This window comes from Heliangelus exortis, chromosome 1, assembly GCF_036169615.1.
Source record: "Heliangelus exortis chromosome 1, bHelExo1.hap1, whole genome shotgun sequence".
Classification (NCBI taxonomy): domain Eukaryota; kingdom Metazoa; phylum Chordata; class Aves; order Apodiformes; family Trochilidae; genus Heliangelus; species Heliangelus exortis.
Genome location: NC_092422.1, coordinates 66,769,507 through 66,792,419, shown reverse-complemented (window position 1 = coordinate 66,792,419; position 22,913 = coordinate 66,769,507). Strand labels below are relative to the sequence as shown.

General features: G+C 41.1%; 1 protein-coding gene across 4 annotated transcripts in view; it reads right to left on the bottom strand.

Moving 5' to 3' along the window:
* LOC139797539 (cohesin subunit SA-2-like) overlaps positions 1-22,913 on the bottom strand; it is a 62,886-nt gene continuing 39,973 nt past the window's right edge. For all 4 annotated transcript variants that reach the window (XM_071746954.1, XM_071746986.1, XM_071746975.1 and 1 more), the window contains 17 exons: positions 22,353-22,456; positions 21,818-21,910; positions 21,643-21,732; positions 20,428-20,631; positions 18,893-18,969; positions 17,834-17,921; positions 16,734-16,811; positions 14,757-14,849; positions 13,867-14,035; positions 11,943-12,094; positions 11,024-11,125; positions 9,589-9,734; positions 9,385-9,504; positions 5,291-5,481; positions 3,631-3,805; positions 2,479-2,575; positions 1-999 (listed from right to left, as the gene is read on the bottom strand). In XM_071746954.1, coding sequence (XP_071603055.1) covers positions 991-999; positions 2,479-2,575; positions 3,631-3,805; positions 5,291-5,481; positions 9,385-9,504; positions 9,589-9,734; positions 11,024-11,125; positions 11,943-12,094; positions 13,867-14,035; positions 14,757-14,849; positions 16,734-16,811; positions 17,834-17,921; positions 18,893-18,969; positions 20,428-20,631; positions 21,643-21,732; positions 21,818-21,910; positions 22,353-22,456 — 1,988 coding nt within the window. In that variant the 3' untranslated portion in view covers positions 1-990. The remainder of the gene's footprint in view (positions 1,000-2,478; positions 2,576-3,630; positions 3,806-5,290; positions 5,482-9,384; positions 9,505-9,588; positions 9,735-11,023; positions 11,126-11,942; positions 12,095-13,866; positions 14,036-14,756; positions 14,850-16,733; positions 16,812-17,833; positions 17,922-18,892; positions 18,970-20,427; positions 20,632-21,642; positions 21,733-21,817; positions 21,911-22,352; positions 22,457-22,913) is intronic.

Sequence of the window (22,913 nt, the reverse complement as noted above, 5' to 3'; positions counted from 1 at the left end):
AACGTTTAAGTAGTTTATTTTACACAGTTACAATCCTGTATAAATAAAATAAAGCTGAGGGGGGTTATTGCAGTGTACAATTCCATAGAGTGGTGACAAAGGCTCAGCTACCACTCCACACCCTCCTGGCTCTGAAACACTCTTAAGTGAAGATCATTTGCAAATTCTTAAAGGAAAAACTACTTCTGAAGTGCCTTTTTACAGTCTATTTACATTGGCTTTTCAAGCTTTGTATTTTCCAAGTAAATACCACATGATCTCTGTGTATGAAGGATTTCTTCCACAGGAAAATACTCAGTCAACTGGTCCACTATTTCCTTCTTTGTTGCTTAGAAGTCTTGATGCAAGTCTCCTGGGGGTGATGAACATGTCCTGATCCCCCCAGACCACTAACCCCAACTCTGTCAGCACTGGAATTTTGAGATACAGTCAGATGATTCAATCCTGGTTTTCCATTTTATGGGCAGGAAAGGGCACTGCCAAGTCTCTTGGCATCATCCTGCAGGTCACAGCATTCACAGCTGGGCCAGGATCCTTTCTTGCCAGGCTCAGGTACAAGGAAAGAAGTAGGAATCCATCTTGGCTACCTCAAATGGGAGCAGCATGCTCACCCCTGCTGATCTGAGCACCCTTGTCTCATATACTTTACAGCTTTGAATCAGTATCTGTCAAGACTCTGATTCTAATCCTTAGGTTAGGAATTGTCCCAAGGCACCAGCCAGGATCAGGATGCAGTTGAGTAATGCTGTTCACAACAACCACAACCTTAGAAGCACAAGAAGCCAAACTGGGAACACCACGAAGAGCAATGTGGATAAATCAGCTGCAGTGCTTGTGACTGCTTCTGGGTGGGTGACTACAGAGAGAGATTTTACTTAATCTGCACCTCCTGCTGCCTGGGTTGATGCCATCACAATCCCATTCTCAGTTTGGCAAGTTGCAGAAAACCATGGTAGTGAGTTCTTCACTTCCATTTATCCTCTCAGCTCCTTAACTGTCCTATACCAGAAGAAAAAAAATCATTAAGTCAGCCTCATGCTATGAAGAAAATATTGTACAAGAGCACACAAGGAATCAGAATAAAAGCATAGCTTCTAACCACTGAGCAGCTGGGCCATAGCTGGTGCTTGGAAAGCATTGTATTTCATTTCCACAAAAGGAAATAAGTACTTCTATACCACAAGGAGCCCAGAAAAGGCACTACAGAGAAAGGCCACATTAGATAAGCAGTGCATTTTCTGTATGGCTCCCCTCTTGGCCCACAGACTTAAGTTCTTGTATTCTCCATCTTCAAGAGGAGCTGAATGGGGTCCAAACAGTCTACAGTTTAAAAGGCACAGATCTGGAAGGAATAGGAGAAGTCTCTTTTATCCCCTCTACTTCTCTAAAAAAAAAAAAAAAAATCAACCACAACACACCACTCATATATGAAAAGAAACCATTTGTTCAGTTTAACAAGAAAAACTCATTTAAATGGGTCCAAAATTAGACAAGGTCTTCAAATGTAGCTGTTAGATCCCAAATAACCAGAGCCACTGGAAAGCAAGGAGCTGCCTGAATTGCTGCAGAAAACTGTCTGCCATACACTAGATTCTATTGGAAGTAGAATCAGGGAAATGCTGGAGACAAACCTAAAGGAACTGCTCATTCCCTTGCAGTGGCTGACACAGCAAACCCTTGGAGGACAGGAGGGGTATAGCACAGGAACCCTTGTGGCCTCCTTATTTATTTTTTTCCCCTTTCAGTACAGTAACTGCCACACGACCCATGGTGTCCTTGCACTCCACTGTGCCAAAGAGCTGAAAGTCCTCTCCTCCTGCAAGTATCCATCCCAGGGCTGAGCTGAGACCCAGGCAGACAGCTGCAGTTTTACCAAGCTATTATCTGATCCCAAAGGCCCACAGGACAACCCCCAGGCTGTGCCCTTCAAATCCCCAGCTGGTTTGGGGACAATTTAATCTCCCCAGCAGCCTTGACTGGAAAAGGGCAAGAAACAAGGGACAGAAGAGCAGAGAGCCCAGGGCTGACCAGTGATCAGACACATTCTGAGTCTTTCCCTCTAAAGAGCACAATGCAGTCACCATTTCTGAAGCAGACATTCCCTGCAGGCCATGCAGCAGAGCCATCTCTGCAATGTGTCAGTAACACCAAACAACTGCAGCAAATGGCTCTTAATCAAGGAGATTCACAGAGTGGGAAAAAGGAAAGTGGATCCTCCTCTTAATGCCTCCTAGCTGATGTTCAATGTACCTAAGGATGTCTGGTAAGAATTGCCTTAAAAATGCAGATCAAGCTGAAGGAGGAGACTATGGCTGCAGCTGGAAAGAGAAGAGGGGAGAACCCCTCTTCTCAGCCTGAAATGGGCCACATAAGAGCAGCCCCTTTGCTCCTAGATGAGTACTCCTGAGATTTGGATTTCACATTTATCCATCTCAACTACAGTTGCCCTCAGAGCAGAAAAACTCAAGACCAAATTACCTGGTCTGCACCAACCACATCAACATCAACATCTTCACTTGTGTCTTGTGCTTGCCCCTTGCCTTGCTTGACATCTTCTGTCTTGATCTCATCTTTGCTGAGGAAAAAACAAAACAAAACAAAACAAAAAAAAAAAAAACAGCCAACCCATAAGAACCTAATTGTCAAGAAATTTTATTGCAGCACAAATGTACTTCAGTCAGAGTAGTTCCCATATTAAGATCTGCTGCTGAGTTATCCGTGTAAGGCAGCTCAAAGTTTCTGGCCCAGTATTTCCCAGGTAGGAAAAGGGTTGTGCCCCAAGGGCTTTACAGTAAAGCGGTTCAGAAACAAAACATTCACTTAAGCTGGGATGGATCTGTGACCACCTACATGTTTAATAATTTTTTTTCCTGTTTTACTTGTACTCACCAGGTCCATTCAACAAGTGCCCCAAAAAACTGGAAAAGCATGAGTCTTTCTGGGATTTGTGTTTCACCTTTTAACCTACCTTCCAATGGGAAAATGGCACCTAGCACCTCAGTGAATGAACTGTATTAAAGTAAAATATCCCAGCTGAGCACTTTAAGTGCTTTACAGAGCTCAGTGGTAAACTCCAGACTCCCTGTTTCTGCAACACCTCTCTTAAATCCAAGTTCCATGGTGTTTCCATCAGGCATGTGTGCAGGCTGCACATGGCCATGACCTTCTTCTCTAAAAGAAGGTCACGAGTTACACGGTAGTTAGTAGCAGATCTGCAGGGACAAGAATACTTCCAGAGATGCAGAAAACATTCATCGTCGGGCTGAAGCAACAGGCAGGGAGTAACTGACACCACAGCTCTCTAATCAAGAGCACAGACATTAGAAACAGGATAGGAAACTCTCCTTGTCCTTGTCTTTGTCTCAGCACACTCAGTATTAGTCCCAAAAGGCCTGGAAACTCTGTGACACTGGGGGACAGTCAAGCAAAAGCAGCAAATGTAGATGTTGAACCAATGAAACCAAAACTACAACCTGCCCTTGGGACACAGGCCATAAATGATAGGAGGGGCATACACCCTGTGCCCTTTGCCTATGAAAGTATTACAAAAAAATAGACACAGGGTGGATACAGAGACCCCAGCTGCCAATACCAGAACCAGTGAAGGAGCTTTTAAGACCTAAAACTCACCAGTATCTCCTCCGCAGCCCTCCTGGACAAAGGAACTGCAAATGTTCCTGCAAGTGCATCTCTCGAGATTTCAGCCTCTTTCTGCTTTTCCCTGTTGCAGAGGCAAGCTGGGCAGTACACTGCAGGCCTGGAGCTTTGCTGGCTGCTTCATTCTGGCTGGTTTCAGGCAAAGACCCTGTAAACAAACAGACAATAAACAGACTTGTTCTTCATCTCACCCTCAGAGGTCTCAAGATGGACATTTTCAGCATGTTCACCACAGCAGTAAAGCAATGAGGCCAAGCTTAAAGGGAGATTTGGAGCACAACATTCATTTATGGAAGGAGCCAGCTAAAAGTCACATAAAATGAAACCCGTTAAATTTGCCCATTGGTCATTTTTGCAATCTAGATTTATGATCTCACCCAGGTCCTTAAGTGACTCAGTATTGCTGGGTCTGTATAACCCTCAAGAAATTACTGCTTTTGGGACTCAAAAGAACAAGCTTTGCCCCTGTACTCAGCGCTGGTGAGGCCACACCTCGAGTCCTGTGTCCAGTTCTGGGCCCCTCAGTTCAGGAAGGATATCGAGGTCCTGGAGCAGGTCCAAAGGAGGGCAACCCGGCTGGTGAAGGGACTCGAGCACAGATCCTATGAGGAGAGGCTGAGGGAGCTGGGGCTGTTCAGCCTGGAGAAGAGGAGGCTCAGAGGAGACCTCATCACTCTCTACAACTCCCTGAAAGGAGGGTGTAGCCAGGTGGGGGTTGGTCTCTTTTCCCAGGCAACCCTCAGCAAGACAAGAGGGCACGGTCTCAAGTTGTGCCGGGGGAAGTTTAGGTTGAACATTAGAAAGAATTTCTTTACTGAGAGGGTGATAAAGCATTGGAATGGGCTGCCCTGGGAAGTGGTGGATTCTCCGTCCCTGGAGATATTTAAAAAGAGACTGGATGTGGCACTCAGTGCCATGGTCTGGTAACTGCAGCGGTAGCGGATCAAGGGTTGGACTTGATGATCTCTGAGGTCCCTTCCAACCCAGCCAATTCTATGATTCTATGATTCTAAAGGCAAGCCACTGAAAAGAAAATTTCTGAGGAAGGATAAGAAAGAAACTAAATAACACTCTGGAAAAATTCTGTTCCCTCCACATGCAGCTGTACAGGTCCATAGCACTGGACACTGCCATTTTTACTGACAACTGTTTCCATAATGGCTTTCTACATTTAACTATGTCCCACTGTATCCACACAATGGATACCTCAGTATGGACTGGAAATACATGAAAGCTGCTGATGTCTGGATGCAGCCCACCTTACTGTAACTCTTTTAAGTTAGGAGCATAATCTTCACAGGCTCCCTAGAAATTCATCAGAGAGAAGAAGACCCAGAAGATGATTCAGACCAGATCATCTGGGCTGAAGATCTAGAAATCTCTCTCCTGCCTCAATTATCTACAGGGCCTAAAGTAACAATGCCCTTAACAGCTGAAAGCAATGAACCAAGTGCTACTGAGTGATGAAGAGACATTTAAACAACCACAAAGATGAAGGCAAAAGCAACACTTAAAAGTGGAAAGTCCACAACATCCAATACACAGTGGTACTGCTAATGAAAGAGAACAAAGTGCATTTTAGCTGGGGCAAAGCAAATGCAGTTAAATCCAGAAGAGAGGGGAGTTTTCATACCATTAGACAATTTCCTTTTAAAAGAAGACGTCTTAGATGTACCCACAGGGGACCACTCTCCTGAGCTGCTGAGGACAGAGCTCTCCTCATCTTCATTTGCCAATAAAGAGTTTCTGTACCAAATCAATGGCTGCCACTGGTCTCCTCTGCAAGACAGTGGTTCTGCTATGTACCTCTGTAAATAAGCATACCTGAAGAAAAACAAAAGCAAGCATAAGAAAACTCAATATCTTTCTCAGTACATAGGGAAGGTATTGCTAGGAAGGCATTGGCTTCATTCACCAAAGGTTCATTCAGAAATGTCAAAGAAAAGGAAAGAGCATCCCTTTTCTCAGAAATATCTGACATTTGAAATACCCTAATATTTAAAATGCAAATGCCTTCAAAGGTAAAAGAGTGTTTCAGTTTTAGCATTAGACACAACACTAGATCCACAGGAATTACAGAATTACATCAGTCTCTAGACAGAATTTCCTGTGCAGGAAAAGTTACTGCCAATTGATCCTGCCAGGAGGAGAACTCTGTGAGGTTTCATCCCTTCTCCTGGTGGCTCTTCTTCATCCCTTTTCATGGACTGCAATGCGAAGGAGATCCCAAGCGAGAGATGTTCCTTCTGATTCAATAGTGCAGCAGGTCAGGAAATGGGGTATATTTAGGCCACAAGTGCCTGTTTTGTCAAAACTGAAAACAAGAACTATCATCTCAAACTCAATCCACTTCTCTCCGGTTCCAAATAATAATTCAAGCATCTGCAAGAAGCAGTTAACAGCTCTGCAGTTACGACAACACACAGGATGTGGGATCATTAGTTCAAATTCCTGCTATGCCTGATTCGATCCAGAGACTTGACATTAGGCCTCCTTGAATCCCTGGGTGAAGCTACCACCTCTTCTGGAGCAGAGAGGTCTTTTTGAAACATTCTTTTTGAAAACAAGCATTCCTGACAAAGTCTTTCTGACCCATTCCAACTTTGTAATAGTAAGAAAAGAAAACCCAAATCTGACTTGGGATTAGCAATTGGATATTCACTATATTTCAGCTACAGTTCATCACTTTAAAATCAAGCCCAGTGTTGTTACAACAGACCTCACTTCAGCAAATACCAGAAGTGACAGTTTTAACGCCAGCCTGAACAGTATATTATTCTTACTTTGATTGGGAGTGTGGCCTGGAAAATATCAGGCATTTCATTCACTTTGCAAAACAAGAAAACCAGTGCTGAGAGGAGGTTAAGGCAAGCACCAACTCTGAAACAATTAGTCCTGGACTCCAGGGGCTCCAGGGATCAAGAAACCTTGGTAATGGAATTTGTTGGTTTCAAACAAGCATGTATTGTAGCTACTGTTTTAGGGTCTAATCCAACTGCTATCAATGTCAATGGAAAGACTCAGCTGACTCAGGGATCAGGCCCTCCATGGTGCTTGTTATTCAATACTTCATTTTTTGTGTGCATTCTGTGGCACAGAACAGTTGACAAGTCGGATGTTTTACTGCTACAGCCAGGGCAATTACAGAGAAGGAGGTTAAAATCCATATATACTTTGATGGTGTTGAAATATACTCCCTCCTAACAAATGCCTATATTCTGTATCTCATCTGTTACAGGTACGTTCACATATGTTAACATACAGACCTGGATATCAATACTATGATCAATAATAAAAATGAAAATAACCAGATGTTTATTTCTAAGAGTTCATGTTGACCTAAAACATTCCATCCAGTAATTTATGATGGAGCTAAACCTAAATATTTCTAAGATGAAATATAATCTCCAGCCCCTGCAAGACATTTTAGGCCTCCCAAAATAGACACTGTTACTCCAGAAACACAGTCTGAATGTAGCTGTGGACAAAAGTGTAGTTTCTTCCCCTTGGGAATTTTACTGTTTCCCATTTGTTCTCTGCAGCACTGGGCAGGTCCAAAGCGGTAAGAACTGAAGTCAAAGTGCATTCCCTGCTAGGTTCTGTATTTCCCACAAAAATTTCAATGAATAAGCTTACCTGAATGTATCTAACACATTCAGGAATATAATTATGAAGTATATGCTCTGGACAAGCAGTTAAATACAGCCATAGGAAAAAAAAAAACCACCAAAATTCACCTTTAACTTCCCACACCAATGATGAAATATTTTCTTCTTGTTTAATTAAAAATTTTTCCTTGGAGGTAAATGAAGTGACAAACTTTTTTAAGGATGGATTAACAGAAATCTAGTTATTACAAAGTGTCACCACACATTAACAACTCTTTAAAATCCAGACAACATGGACAGAGTTGTACAGAAAGCATCCACAACAGGCTGGATCACCTCTCCTATGAAGACAGGCTTAGAGAGTTAGGGTTGTTCAGCCTGGAGAAGAGAAGGACCTGGGGAGACCTTATTGTAGCTTTTCAGTGCCTGAAGGGGCCTACAGGAAACCTGGGGAGGGACTTTGTACAAGGGTGTGTAGTGATAGCACAAGAGGGAATGGTTTCAAGATTAAAGAGGGTAGATTTAGGTTAGAAATCATGAAAAAATTCTTTCCTGTGAAGAATGAAGTGGTAAGACACTGGCACAGGTTGCCCAGGGAAGCTGTGGCTGCCTCCTCCCGGGAAGTGTTCAAGGCCTGGTTGGATGGGGCTTTGAGCAACCTGGTCTGGTGGGAGGTTTCTCTGTGCATGGCAGAGGGGTTGGAACTAGATGATCTTTAAGGTCCCTTCCAACCAAACCCACTCTATGATTCTATGGCTCTGTGAAAACCAATTCTAGTCATAGCTCAAAGATTTTCTCCAAGAAAAGTGTAAGAATAGAAAGGTAAGTTGTGACTACCCATAAATCATCCATTTTAGATTTACCAGGGGTTGTAATCTGTATAAGACAAATATTTTTCTTCTGTATTTTTCACTTTGGGTTTGAATATATTGTCCAGACAGCTGGCAATCTTTAATCAATTGTGTTGGTCAGGTAAAATAACAGGAAGGTAGATACTTTACTTTGACCCTTGCTATATAAAAACTGGTTGATGATCTCCACAGAAGTTAATCTCCAATTTAAGACAAAGTGAAACAGAAGCAAACAAGTAACACAGGGCTCAGCTAGATGTGATGGTTGGGTTTTTTTCTATTTTTGGTGATGAATTCTCCAAGGTGGAACTTTTCAGGTACTGGAGTGATTTACTCAGAAATTCAAAAAGGCAGATGTATCTTAATGTTTCATCTTACATACCCATGTCTTCACATAGGATCTCAGGAAAATGGAAATACTTTTTTTTTTTTGCAACAGTTTTTACAGTGTCTGTGACTACAAGACTGAAGTGTAAAGATCCAGATCCAAAAATAAGCAGCACTGACTAGGGAAGTAACAGCAAAGGTCAAATGGAAGGAATGAAGAAAGGAAGGAACATCATTACTTTATTCTCAAAACTGGAGTTGAGGAATGTAAAGAAGGGAATAAGAGATGTAATCATAACAATCTCTCTGTTCAGACGCATAGTGCCTCTGATGCCAAAACAAGTCTATCATTCTTACATTATTAAACTGTATATTTACACAATAAATAAATACATAAATATTGATAATAAATAAACTGCTCTGAAACACAGGATCCAACAGGATCAGGGCATATTGCCCTGTATATTCTTGAACTTAAATATCACATTATTAATACTGCCATGTATATTTCTATTCCAAATATATTCCATAGAACTTTGCAATAAGTGTGCTTCGAGTCTTGAAGCTACAGAATTAGATGATTATAAAATAATAATCTATGTCTTCCTCAATCTTTTTGGCTTTACTTTTCTGTTCAGAAAAGCATTCCTACCGCTGCACCAATTGAAGTTGCAAACCTCTTCCATCAAATTAATAGTTTTACCTTTAGAAGAATTGCCATGTGTGGCCACAACTATGTCTAGAAGAGCTCTGGCACGCCTACTGCACGTACAATATGAAATTAGTACTTCCACAAAATTCAACAAGTGTCAGCCAAAGGGGTGGATTGATTTCAAAGGTTCTCTGAAAAGCCCTTGAACAGCTTCTGCAGCACTGAAGGTCAAGTGTCCCATGTAGTAGGATTAACAAAACACAACTGTGTATGACTTAGAAGAACTTACACTAGTCTTTTGTCTGGCTTCAGCAGCTTGTTGGAGAATTCACTGATGATTAGCAGAAAGCTCAAGTTAGGAGGGAAGCATTTTCCAGTAGCTCCTTGGAAAGCAAATTCAATTCCTTCCCTATCGGTAGAAGAATCAAGAGTCATAAACAGACAACTAATAAAAGCATCAGCCACGGGCAAAGTGATGTTAGGTGGCACATACTTGTGTATCATGGCTACAGATTCTCTGGATTTCACTTGGTCCCAGCCAAATGTCAGTGAAAAGCGGCGAGCGAGTTCTTTCATATTCGTGAAGGAAGCCGAGGAGAAGTCCACACCACCACTGCTGCCTGCATGTGTCTGAAACAGCTGCAAAAAAAGCCTCAGATAAGCAACCCTATGAAATCCTCCAGGCAAAGAAAGCACCAGGAGGACACGGAGACAGGCACAGCAAGCAACAGGTAGCTTACAGAGACAGAAGCCTTACAGAAGAGCAGGGAAGTCACCTGCTTCAGAAGCACCCCACTGGAACAGGGACAAGGGCACAAAGGACACTGCTGTTCTTAACAGATAGGCATGAATCGAAAAATAAAAATAAAAATGACGTGCACAAACAGAGTACTGACTCCTGAAGATGATGGCTCCACTGATCCCATCTCCTTTTGGGACTTCTGTACCACACCCCAGAGGCCTAATTTGCCCAAGAGGCTTTCAGAATAGATAAGTAGCAGCAAGGTCTGCAGCAGCATAGCCCCATTTCTGAGAGTGAGCCTGGGTCAAAAGCACATCTGAAGCCGAATCAAAACTATGTTTTGGGGGTTTTGCCTGACAGGACATGGAGTTACCTTGTTCTCTTCAACCTGTTAACTTTCAAGGTCAAGCAAAGGCCAAAAAGGACCTGTTGTCTATGTGATACCTAAACACAAAGTCCTGACTATGTCAGCAGAATATATGTGGCCAAATGCTACTTAGCCTCATCTAAGCTCAAATTTCAGGGGCTAGTTCACAGACCTAAGCCCCTGGCAATGTGTGTGAAATAAGCAAAGCTCATGTATCAGTACCCCCTGGGAGGAGACTGTTCTGTGGCTCAAAGCACGACTTCAACCTAGAAGCAGCCCCACTCAGGGGCAGAGCCAGCAAAAGCAGCTGCTAAAATAGCTAACTGGCCTCAGCAGCTGCAAGCTCCAGCAACTGAGATCCTTCAGAAGAGCTGTGACCCACTTTCTTCCAGAAAAAAATACTGACTGAAGGAGGATTAGAGCTGGCCAGACACAGACACATTTGTGGTTTCAAACTCAATCGGAATTAAGGTAGTTCGTAAAACACAGAGTATTATCCTTAACCTCTGTTAAGGGTAAGAGACTCCTACCATGTCACAAGAAACACTTCATCATCTCTCATCAGCCCTAACACACTATGAACTTGAGGATAAAAAACAAGACAAAAAAGTTGTGCACAAAATCACATTTTAAATGAGATGTAATGATTTGAAAGGCATTTTAACCGTGACATGTAATAATAGCAAGAAAATAAAGGCAATGAAACTATTTCTTCCACTATTTTTTTTAATTAATTTGAATAATTATGGCAAGACAGGTAAAAAAGTCCAATATGAATACAACTGTCATAAGAGCCCCTAGCCTGCTGCTTAACCTTACCTGCTGAAGACAGAGAATCAGTGTCTTGGCACTCTGAATTTTGTTATTGTGCCTCGTCTTGCTTAACATTTCTTTAATTATGTCTCCAAAATCATTGTAGGTCTAGTAACAGCAACAAAACAAATGAGAATTATCATTCCCCTTCTTTAGCACTGGGAGTACACAAAACACAAGGCTCTATTTGTGTTACACAAGAAGTTCATAAAACACTCCCAATATCAGAACACCCAGGGTAAAAAATGAAAACTGAATTTATTATATTATTTCATATTTAAAACAATGATATGCTCCTTTGAGAGTAACATGAGGATTGAAGTTACACTAAAATTGTTAAGTATTTATTGTAACAAAAGAACAAAGCCTCCTCAGGAGAGAAATAGAGGGTCTTCCATATTTAACCAGTGTTTGCCTTGAGCCCAATGAAGTAATGAACAAGATCCACATTCAGGTATTTCCAAAGTCCCATTGGCTTTGACTAAAGGAAACTGCCTACTCCATGCTGTACTCAGCCCTTCTGAAACCCACTTCAGAGTGCCTGAAGCTCTACCAGTTGTCTAAACACTGAGACTTGTGAAATCTAAGGCATCTTCTTACCAGACTGTAAGAACCTCTATAGTTAAAACACTCTTCTAGCCATAAACTGCTTTTCTGCAGTGGTCTCTCTGGAGAAGCTGAGGAGCAGATGTTCAGACAGACAAATCCTCTACTCAGTTTCAGTTACTTTGTCTGCAGAGAGGCACCTTTGCAGAGCATCGAGGAAGGATCTGTCTCACTCTTGCTTGATTTTATAGCTCTTTTGTGATTATAGAAAGGATCCTAAGCCATAAGGATATTAAGCCCACATCTTTCAGAAACACCGGAGTCACTCTGAAAAACTAAAGTGCACTGACAGGCAAAGCAGCCTTATCTAAAACATTACCTTCACATAATACTTATAGATCTCAGCAGCTGCAGTCATCTCTACCACATTATACACTATTAACTTGCAATATGCTGCAAGAAGACTCCTCTTTTTGTGCAAGTCGTCAAGTTTGCAACTTTCGTTCTTTCTCTCCTCCTCTTCTGTGAGGTCTAGGGAAACAAAAGCAGGGAAGCTGTGTTCTACTACTTTTTTCAAGATATCTCAATTTTAATGACCAACTTTCATCTAAGTAGCAGACTCAGCTGTGCAGTCAACATACTAAGCAACAGATGCTAGTGCTCATTACTGCCTGTATCAGAAAACACAGGTTTATTTCCATTTCAAAGCTTGCAGCTGATGACAGTGAAAATGAGTTATTTCCACAGTCTTCTACTCTGACCTTTGCAAGGCTTTTGCATTTCTGCTAGTCAGAATCTCCTTGTATGTTGCTGCTCACAGCTACAGAACAGAACCAAACAGAGTGCAGAAGAAAAGCACAAACACACCAAATGGAAGAGACCAGACAAATTGCAATCACTTTTTTTTTTTTCCAGAGGAACACGAGATGCCAGAAAACCAGCACATAACTCATCAGAAACCCTACAAACATTGCTATGCACAGTCAGCAAGAGAAGAGTTCAGATTAAATTCTCCAAGTGGTTATCAACAAGACTGAAAGAAAAACGTTATTTCATATCATTAAGAGCATATCAAGTCTCTAGAACATAGGTTAATTACTAGCTGGATAACTTGTGGAAAACAAATACTCTTAAAGAGTTTTCCAGCACAGCTATGAAGGTGCCTGGGGACAGCTTCTTGAAGAAAAGCTGAGACAGAGTCTTTCCTGCTGCAAATGCAATCTATCAGCTGCCCCAAAGGTTCAGCTTTTGACCTATAATTTTGATATGGACTGTTTCTGCTTTTAGCACAACTGTGGGCCTGGAAGCAAACAGAAGGTGAGTGACTGATCAGAAGTATCTGCAAATTTGAGTTAAAACTAAAACAGAGCAGCTGCCAGCTGTGCACACAAACAATCACACCCATAACGTGAGAGGAAGGAATCTGATGGGATGACAGGGATCCTTCGTGGGGAGGACTAAGAAATGGAGGGCATAATACAAAATGGGTTTGAAACAGATCTTGGGCTGTCTAACCCAAAATGGGATCAATTTTATCAGCTTCAGATATATAACATATGCAACCTGAAAAGAAGCTGCTTCAGAAACACCCACAACTAGGATACTACAACCAACTTGAGCAACCTTTTCTGTTGCATCTTTTACCCTCACCAATAAGGATTCTCTTATACTACCTCCCTGTAGCAATTCAGCCCACCACTTCCTGCATATACACTGTTACCTGAAAAAATTCAGCACCCAAAACTGAAAACAGAACTCCATCTTAAGGACAGAGCTCAACACAGTAACCTGGAACTATGCTTGTTTTTTCAAAGCTTGGCACTTAAACTTGGCCTCCAAACAACAATGAACAATATATTTTCAAAATACTTCCAAAAGAAATAAGCCTTCACAATATGGCACCTAAACATGTTTGGAAAAGGCATCAAGTACTGCTTCACACGAAATCTGCCCCATACCCCACCCCAAACCAAAATCCACTAGACTTTACTCTGATGGCTTGGAAGTGTCCATGCACTGCAGAGTCACATTGCAAGGCCTTCCTCTAACTCTATCAACTGTGCCTCCAAAGTCAGGATACCAAATACTTTGATGCTTTCACCCACACCTGCAACTGCATCAGCCCTTTTTATCCTGCAAGCAAACTGGCAGGTATTTCCTGGGGTTAATCAACAGTGGACACACATCAGCAAATAACACCAAAAAAACAGCCCAGCCCCTTTTCCTGAGATGCTCAGTGCAGATGACAAATGACAGCAAAAGTGGTAGACAGTTTGGTTTCTCCAGTGATGAAGATGTCTAACCTTTGCTTTCCTCTTCTTGCTCCACAAAAACATGTTCCTGGATAAACAAAAGCAGTTTTTCCTGAAGTGATGTGCTAGGAAGATAATCTACAATTCTGGCTGCTTCTTCATTATTATTTGAATCCTGATGGCTCAAAATCAGCAACCAGTCACAGAGTATCATGAAGGCCTGTATCAAGTAAACAAAGCCACAAAAGGATTTAGAGCCTGTGTCACTTTTCATGCCAGTTTCACTTTGCATCTCCATCAAACACCACAAGTCACACTCTAGCTTCTATTCCACTTTTTCCTTGCTAGCTAAACATTTCTGTTTTCCTCAACGTGTGGTCAAAGGCCACAGCTAAACCCTTCCAGAACTGGTACCTTAGGATACAATATCTACAAGTGTCATGCAAGAACATCACCTAAACATTTTAAAACTTCCATGGGAAGGAAGAGTTTCATTAGTCTAGAATACTTTTCATTCAACACGTGAATCACTAGACAATTTCTCCCTTTTTTTTTTTTTTTTTTTTTTTTTAAGTACTGTTCATAGCAAGGAACTAATAAAGCAGTTATAGGAAGCAGTACACTGATCAGCCTCATCAGAAGACAAAGTACTTATCAACTGCCAAATTGAACCATTCAGATTCAGGTCTTGATTCTGCAGATGTACCCATGCAAACACATATCTGTGCTTGATTAAAGCATTAACTTTGGTAGTATTTTAACTAAAATAACTTTTTTTTCTTTTAAAATAAATAGTCAACAAGGTTTTTTTAAAGACTTATTTCTCTGCTAAGGGACAAACAATAGCAAAAATCAATAGAAGAAAATTCTAGTACGAAAAGAAAGGTAGGCATTTAAATACAGGACTGAGCATGAATGCCAGATAAATGATGGACACAAACCTTTTCTCTTACATCTTTTTCCTTATGGTGGAGGAAGCACATGCAAATCTGACTGAAACGTCTCAGCTCTCTTCTTAGGGCAAAAAGAGTCTCCTAGGAATGTATTTAGGGAAGTGACAGGACAACTATGTTAGAGCCAATGATTCAATAGAGAATTATAAAACCTAGCAAGAGTTACACCTACCTTCCACTGATATTATTCCTTTAAAACAGCACAGCTGATGACATGAAAGAAGCTGACATCTCACAGTAGCAACAACTTACTAATTATAACCTTTTTAAAAATATGTCTTGTTTTCAGGCACAACATTTGGGACAGAGAGGCTGGTCTCTAAAAATATATACTTCCCCCCCACACTCTGGTGCAGAAATGTAACAAATACTAGTAAGACATGTATCTGTCATACTTGCTGAGGCAGGCAGTATTCAGCAAGTCACAAACTTTATTTCTCCATATGTAGGATGGGCAGCCCTAGTAGCATGTACTACCATTTATTCACTTCAGCTCATCCTTATAAAGCAGTGACAATGATTTTCACTTTACAGATGGAAGCAGAGCTGTAAGAACTCTGGCCCATCTCACCTCATTTTCAGTGTGAATTGACTTCTGGAGTTGCTCTTCTCTCTCCTATTGATTACAGAAGGAACACAGCTTAACTACGCTGCTAAGTTTGGCACTCAGAAACTTAAGACACCTCTATTAGTTAAGATAAATCCAGCGAGAAAAACTATTTCATTTGCCTACAGCCACATAAAAGACTTTGTGATACTTCACCAGGTCCCAGCTGTTGCACTGCACTGAACTTTGAGCAGTCAATAGAAGAGGAATGCCCTTAAATGAGAACTGGATTTCATGCTATGCAACTGTATCTTCGTAAGAAAGGGGATCCATCCTAGGGCATGCTGAGAAGCAGAGGGGGAGGCAAAACACTGCCTTAACACTATTGGGAGGTGGAGGGGCAAAGAAACAGTCCTAGAGCTGCTGTCCAGGAAATGTTCTTTTTCCTCTTCTCTCTGCCAACATCCAGATTTGGCCCTGCAGAGTGGGCCGTAACACTGTGCTTCCAATCAAAGTGTGCTCCCATACGAAAGGCCAAATTAAAAAATGTGCTGCCTCATTATCAGTCAGGCAAACTGTGTCTGGATTGAAAGGCAGAACATACTAGAGCAGTGAGAGACGTGGACATTCACACAGGAATGGAAAGGGACGTGAATAGAGAGTGAATCAGTCACCAAATGGGTAACCTCCCAGCTAGCATTTCTCTCACAAAACAAACACCAGTGTCAGCGTCCTGTTGTGTACACACAGGAGCACCAGGGGAAGGGCACAGAAATACAGAAGAAGCAGCAATCAGTGTAGTTGGAAATCACCACAAAGAGGTGCCACACAGGTACACGTTCACACGTGAGAGAAAGCATTAAAGAGTTTTCTTCTGCTCTGGCACCTTAAACAAGACTGTCTTCTGAAGTACCTGCCAGAGCTTGACACTTGACAAAACCAGTTAAGAAAGTAAATAGTCAGCTGATGAGAAAACTATCACTTTCCTAAAATCTTCTGCCAGAAATGTCTAAGTAAAATAAGAAAATAAAATTATAACAAAGCAACAGGACTTCCTGGAGTTTTCACTGAATATTCTTCATTGCTCAAAACAAGAAAACAACAAACTGGCAGTAGAACAAACTCCTTCTTATCTACATCAAGCCCCAAGAATTCAATGCACATGTTTTCTGGTGAAAATAGAGGTGAACCATTGTTCACTCATTTTCTTGCAGACTGAAAAAGGATAAATTTTTTTTTTAAAAAAAAAAGAAAGGAGGGAAGAGAGAGAAAATGTCTTAACTCAGTTTGGTTTTGTCTAGAAAATTCACAAATTATCTTCTTAGAAAGCTTGTTTTCTTCTGGCAAACTGAGAACAGAAAAGCAACTTAAACTTCTAGAAGCACAACTCTGGGTTTCAAAATTACAGAGTGGCCAACCTTGGGAGACTTTTCTGTAACCGCAGCAAGTTTCCACAGGAGAGAAAAATATGTGCACTGGAGAGCTGGCAGGATCATCTGCAAATAAAAATAAATTTCCTTTATTTACATGAAAGGCTCAACAGCAAATGCTTAGGACTAAACCAAGTGTCCAAGCCTGACATCCTGCATGCTGCTTGCATGACCATTTCTGCACTGTAAAGTGTTTAGGGCCTCAAAATAAACTCAGCAGGTTTACAAACAAGCAGACATTGCCTTCTGAAAACATAATTACTATGGTGCTGCATCTGCAGAGCTTGGATGTTTTGATAAATTCAGTGGAAAGTAGCCATGTACCAGGAAGGGTGTTCACAGAAGCTAACTTCAGTTTAGACTCTCAGGATTTCTCTGCAACCTTTGATAAAAGGTAGACTCCTCCAGAGGGCAACTCAGAGCAGAAGCCAAACTTTGGTGCTCTGATGCTACATCTCAAGGAGTCCACCTCTACTACCCCCTGGCTGCAGGTTCTCTCTTCTCAACTAAATTTCACCCCATTCCCAAATAACCTCCAGTTCTCTCCTGAAAACAGGGCTGATTAACATTCCTGCCTGCTAGAGTGTCTCAGTTTGTAATCCCAGACTATGTATCTCCCTCTTGGCACAGACAATGTTTGAGTTGAGGCAAAAAGACAACCAAAAGGATGCAGCTGAGATAACTGGTAATTACAAATCATCTTTACCAAGAGTCAATCTGCAAGCGACAGCTTCTAAGTATTCCAATTTCTGGTTACACACAATCTATAAGGGGTTTCTCACACTCCTGACAATTTCATATGTACTAAGAGCAAGACTGTGCAACCAATGCAAAGTACTGACAAAAGATCAATCCATATGTAAGATGACTGGCACAGTTTTGGAGAATATCAAAAGTAAACAAATCTATTGCATGAATTTTCTGTTTCCAATGTTATGCCAAAGACAGCTTCAGTTTCCCAGACTCAGAAATAGAAACATTATCTTCTTGCCTCACAGGACATCGATTCATGAGATTATTTAATATTTCCTGATATTCCTGCTTTCAATAAGAAAAACCTCTTTCAATGTTAAATATTAACAACTCACCAAAACAGGCAAACTCCCATGTTCCACTTCAAACACCAGCAACCGTACAATCTTGTCATACAGATTCCACTTGGTGAGATCATGGGCACTGCAAGTCAGTAAGAAAAATTAATGATACACTAAGAAAAGAATGAAATCTCACCTGATCAAAGAGGTTAAATGCATCCTATTTTTGCCCTCATATGAGCAGTAACATTAAAAAACTAATTATTAATTATAGGGGGGGATGAAATTAAATTTTTCATGATCTAACACTGCAGCTTTTAGTTCACAATCTTCCAGCCTGCATTCATACAACAAAACTGCAGTGTCATGAGGACAGGGAAAAAAAACTTGAGCTCTGTACCTTTTCATATACTCTACCCACACTCTTTTTAAGTGTCCAAAAAGCTCTAGAGAACAATTTTCCCACCCAGCTTTAAAAGACCATTTCTAACACCCCTGAGTGTTCACAGCTCAGTGTTGCACACTTCTCCTTGCAAAAACTCAGCAGCCCTAACACACTGAATAGGTAAGAGACATTGAGAAGAAGGCCCAATTTCTCTACCTGCTACTGTCTTGCACGATAACTTACTTGGTGAATAATCCATGTAGAACCAAGCTTTTGAGAAATCCATCTTTTCACAAAAGAAGAGCAAATAAACTAAAACAAACAACGCAGATTACATCTGCTGGGAAAAAAAGACTGGATACACTATACCCTCTTCACTGACCACCAGGGTTGACAGCAAGACAGTGCAAAAACATACAGCCAGGAGGGAGGCACCACAGAGAGGATCTCTGCGTCCACTCTGACATTCCAACTCTGTAGCACACACTTTTCAGCCACATTAGGGCTGATGGTCCAGCCTCAGTAATGAGTCTAAAAGGAACTCCGTATCTAAGAGAACAGTTCTGTTAAAAAGAAACTAAACTTTGCAGCACCTCTTGCAGGAAGCTTTTTCATTGTCTTATGAAAAAAGTTTACTAAAGTGATCAACCAATCAGTTCTCACTTTGCACCTGTTAGGTCAAGACTTAACTTATATGAGAAAGCAAATTGTGTAAATAAACATCTCACTTATGAAAAGCTGCTACTCTTCTCAAAGCAGAGTGAATCCGGGAAATTTCTCCTGCATCTGTACAAAATCCTTCTTCCTAAATTAGGGAAGTTTGGGAAAGAGAAAGCAATTAGACACTGTGAGGGCAAGGAAACTGCCATGTTCTCTTCCCAACCAACTGCCCTGGTTTGAGCCGCCAGTATTAAACCATGACACCAACCCACAAGCCTGAATTACTCTCCTCCAGTCCTCCCCAGTTCCTTCACCTTTAACCATGCTACTCATGTCTTCCTCCACAGGAAAACAAAACAAGGCAAAAAACAAAACATGTTGACTGCACAGATATTTTGTGTAAGGAAGTGTCCCTGTCATTAATAAACCCATGGCAGCCCCAGTAGACTACAGTGTTGTCAACACAGAGTGAAAACTGGCAATTAGGCTAACACAGAAGTGGTAACCCTCAGAGTCACAGGCCATTCGTGGTCCCTCACACAGTTGTTAAGGATCTCTGGAAAGCTAAGTGTTCACATGGTGCTGACTCCCCATGCTTCCAGCTGCCAGATCACATTAAAAGATAGCTAAAAATATATTAAATACTTTCCCATAGATGCAATTGCTGTAATTTCCACAAGTATGCTACATGATTATAGGAGATGGTATATACGACCAGGAATTAGAAGGGAGGGGTTCCGGGAGAAAATCTCTTTATTTAGATAGGGATCACACTATGAAGGAGTTGAAGAATCCCTGGTCTAGCACTTATCTTGTTTCTCATAAGTACACATTCTCCCACATCGACATGGACATCTATTTAAGACCAACAAAATAAATCCAATCAGGTTAGGGGATTTTTTGGCTTGACACAGTTTACAATATCCGAGTGTCCAATAAAAACCTGCCAGTGTTAACTCTCATACCATGGTGTGACACCTGTTCATGACAGCACAGTTGATCAGATCAGCTGCAGGGTTCTGTTGTTCAGTTCAGCCAGCAAGCTATTCATATCACCACCAGCTGTTTCTGCTTTTTAGAACTAATGAAAAACTTTGAAGGAGACTCTGCAGATCTCCTTGAAGGGGAAAGTTGTTATTTCAAAGACCCCTAAGCTGTTCAATCTGCATTACAGAGCGCTGGGTTGCTTTTTTTCCCTAATGGTATCTCTACAGCCAAAGTGGCAGCAAAAAGGACATCTTGTGCACAGTTAAATACGTAGAAGTACAGAACTATAGCTTTTTAGAAACAGTCTCATCACCTATAGATCCACAGCACTTATTAGCTCACCTATCTTTGGCACAGTAATGGAGCAACTACTGAGCTCAGGTCCAGAATATTCAGAAGACAAAATGCTCTGATGGTGGTATGGACTTCCTCATTTATTATTTTCCTGACTCTACTCCTACCAAAATACATCTGCATATTAGAACAAGATATAAACCCATCTTTGAAACCTCTGCTCCCCACAGAAACAGCAAACAGAAGCTTCATATCCCCTTTATTTTTTGGCTTCTTTTTCAAAGGGAAGCAGTCTGTATTTTTCTCCATGAGTCAGACTCACCTTTTTCCAGAAGCCATCTAATAGCTGATTAAGCTGTCCCATCAACTCATCTATCAGTTGAGTTTGGGCACGATCCACTTGGTTATAGATGGCAATTTCTTCACTGCAAAGGATATAATAAGTCCTGGAGGAAGCCTCAAGCACAGATATGTCAGAGTGTCTGGCCACAATGTCTTTTACCTCTTTCAGCAAAGCATCTAAATGCTGCAGGTGAAAAAAGGTGTATTATGGGTAAATTGTACAAAAATCCACTTATGCTTTAGATACGTTTCACTAGGCTTGTATATCTCTGCAGGTCATACAACCAACATGAAATAAAGGCCAGCCTACTCCAAGCTAAGGAGTAGAGGGGCAGGATTAGAGGATTAAACTTTTTTTTCTGGGTTTATAGCTCTTTTTCACTACTATGGTCTCTGGATCATCCTGAAGAATTAAGCAACTACTTTAGCAATACATATTTGGCATTACATAAAACCAAAGAAAAAAGTAGGGAATAAAAAAATGCCTTTGCAAAAGACAGGCATGTTTCCACATAATGAAAGTTTTCTCTCTTAGCAGCAGAGGATGAAGACTGTTTCAGATCTTGTCAGCAACTGGGGTCAACACTCTTAGTGACAGGAGGTAACTTTCTGCTGACTCTCTCTGTTCCAGTTCAAGTTTTGTGCTGAAATTAACCTAGGAGTGTTTGCCTGAGGTTACCTCCCTGTAAACATCCCTGCTGAAGAATACATCAAGCTATTTCAAGGATTTCATCTATCTGGTTCTGACCATCCCTCTCCCATCAGCAGATACTCTATCTCCATTCTTATCTTTCAGTTACTACCATTCCCCAGCAGCTGGGAGTCAGTCTGCAAGGGGAATAAGACCTATTCTGCATTAAACTCCTAGGAGACACCAGCTTAGACACGTGGCATACCCACCCTCTCTCCACCCCAAAATGAAAAACCCTGGGCAGGGCCTACCAAATGAAACCACAGATCATCCCCCACCAAGGTCAGGCACAGCATATCAGAACTGCCAAGCACTAAGGCTTTGCTTTGGCAGCCCCAAGTCAAAAAGTAATAAGACCTGATTAAGACCACTTCCCTCAAGGTATGATGCCATTTATTTATATTTCAACAGTCTCCTACTTGTTCCAAGTCCCACTAAACTCTGTACTTTGTCACATACATTTAGTACATTCCAAGTGAACTGACTATCCCAATTCCTATTCACCTTCTCTAGATGTCCCGTACTGTAAACATCTAAATCATAATACTGAGGAATCTGCAGAAGGTTTGCCACTTTTTGTGCATCTGTTGAATACTGCAAGGAAAAAACAGGACATGAGTACACTGTAGGAATTTTAATGAAATATTTAACATGCATTCACAAAGCAGCTGTTAGTTACCTTTGCCAAGAGCTGAGGAAGCACGATAATAAAGTGTTCAGTAATTCTGGTACAATCCTCCAATTGTATTTTCTTCTCTTTTGCTGACAGAATCTGCAGATAAAGCATTTTGTTTCAATTATAAAAACTCTTAGACTTGAGTGGAATTTTACATGTAACCCAAGGTTAAATCACATGCCTCTGTCTAAAGTGTATCAAGCTAAAATATCAGTACTTTTCCATGGAGACAACCAGATGCTTTGTTTTATTTTGTTTTGTTAACCTTAAATTACATGCAAATTGCTGAACAGCTATATCTCGTTGATAAAATGCCCACCATTTGTCAATAATATGTTTCAACTGGTTTTCCTCTAGTGCTCACCTCCTTCAACATCCACTACTAATATGATCTAGAGGTCAAAAGGCACTGTGTCATTTCATAAAAATAAGCCATTTTATTTCCTAAATCTACCACTGGGAACATGATGTCTGGCAAAGCACATAAGACAAAGAGAACGTGATTACAGGACAACAAATAAGATTAAGATGCACTGACTTTTTTGGCTGCACCTCTGCCCACTGGAGGATGACCTTCAGCTGCTTCTCTAACTGTTGCGAGGATGATTTCAATGAGAGTGTTTTCATGGGCATCACTCAGTGCTGTAAGTAAATCAGTCTCCTTTCAGCATCACACAAAAGACAAATGAAGATGCAACAACAGCTACTGTAAAGCCTACTCACTTATCTGAGCCACTGTGGAGAGACACTACAGAAAGAAAGATGAAGGTATGCTAACTAAACACCTAAAGAGTAGTTTTATTTAATTTGAAGAAAATTATTTTCTACATTTGCTGATCACAAAACTGATTGTAACTCTCATGGCTAAACATTTTAGGGGGTTGGGCTCCCAGAAACACAAGCAACTTTAGCGAGGCCTATTCCTACTAATTACCATCTCATTTAGGTCAAACCTGCTCCTTTGAGTACCAAAATTCACTGGGCCTTCAAACTTTGATTTTAATCACATGACCACCTCCACCTTTGCTACGACAATTATTCACAGAATGGTTTGTGCTGGAAAAAGTTAAAGAAATCTCCCTTGAAATAATTCTACAAA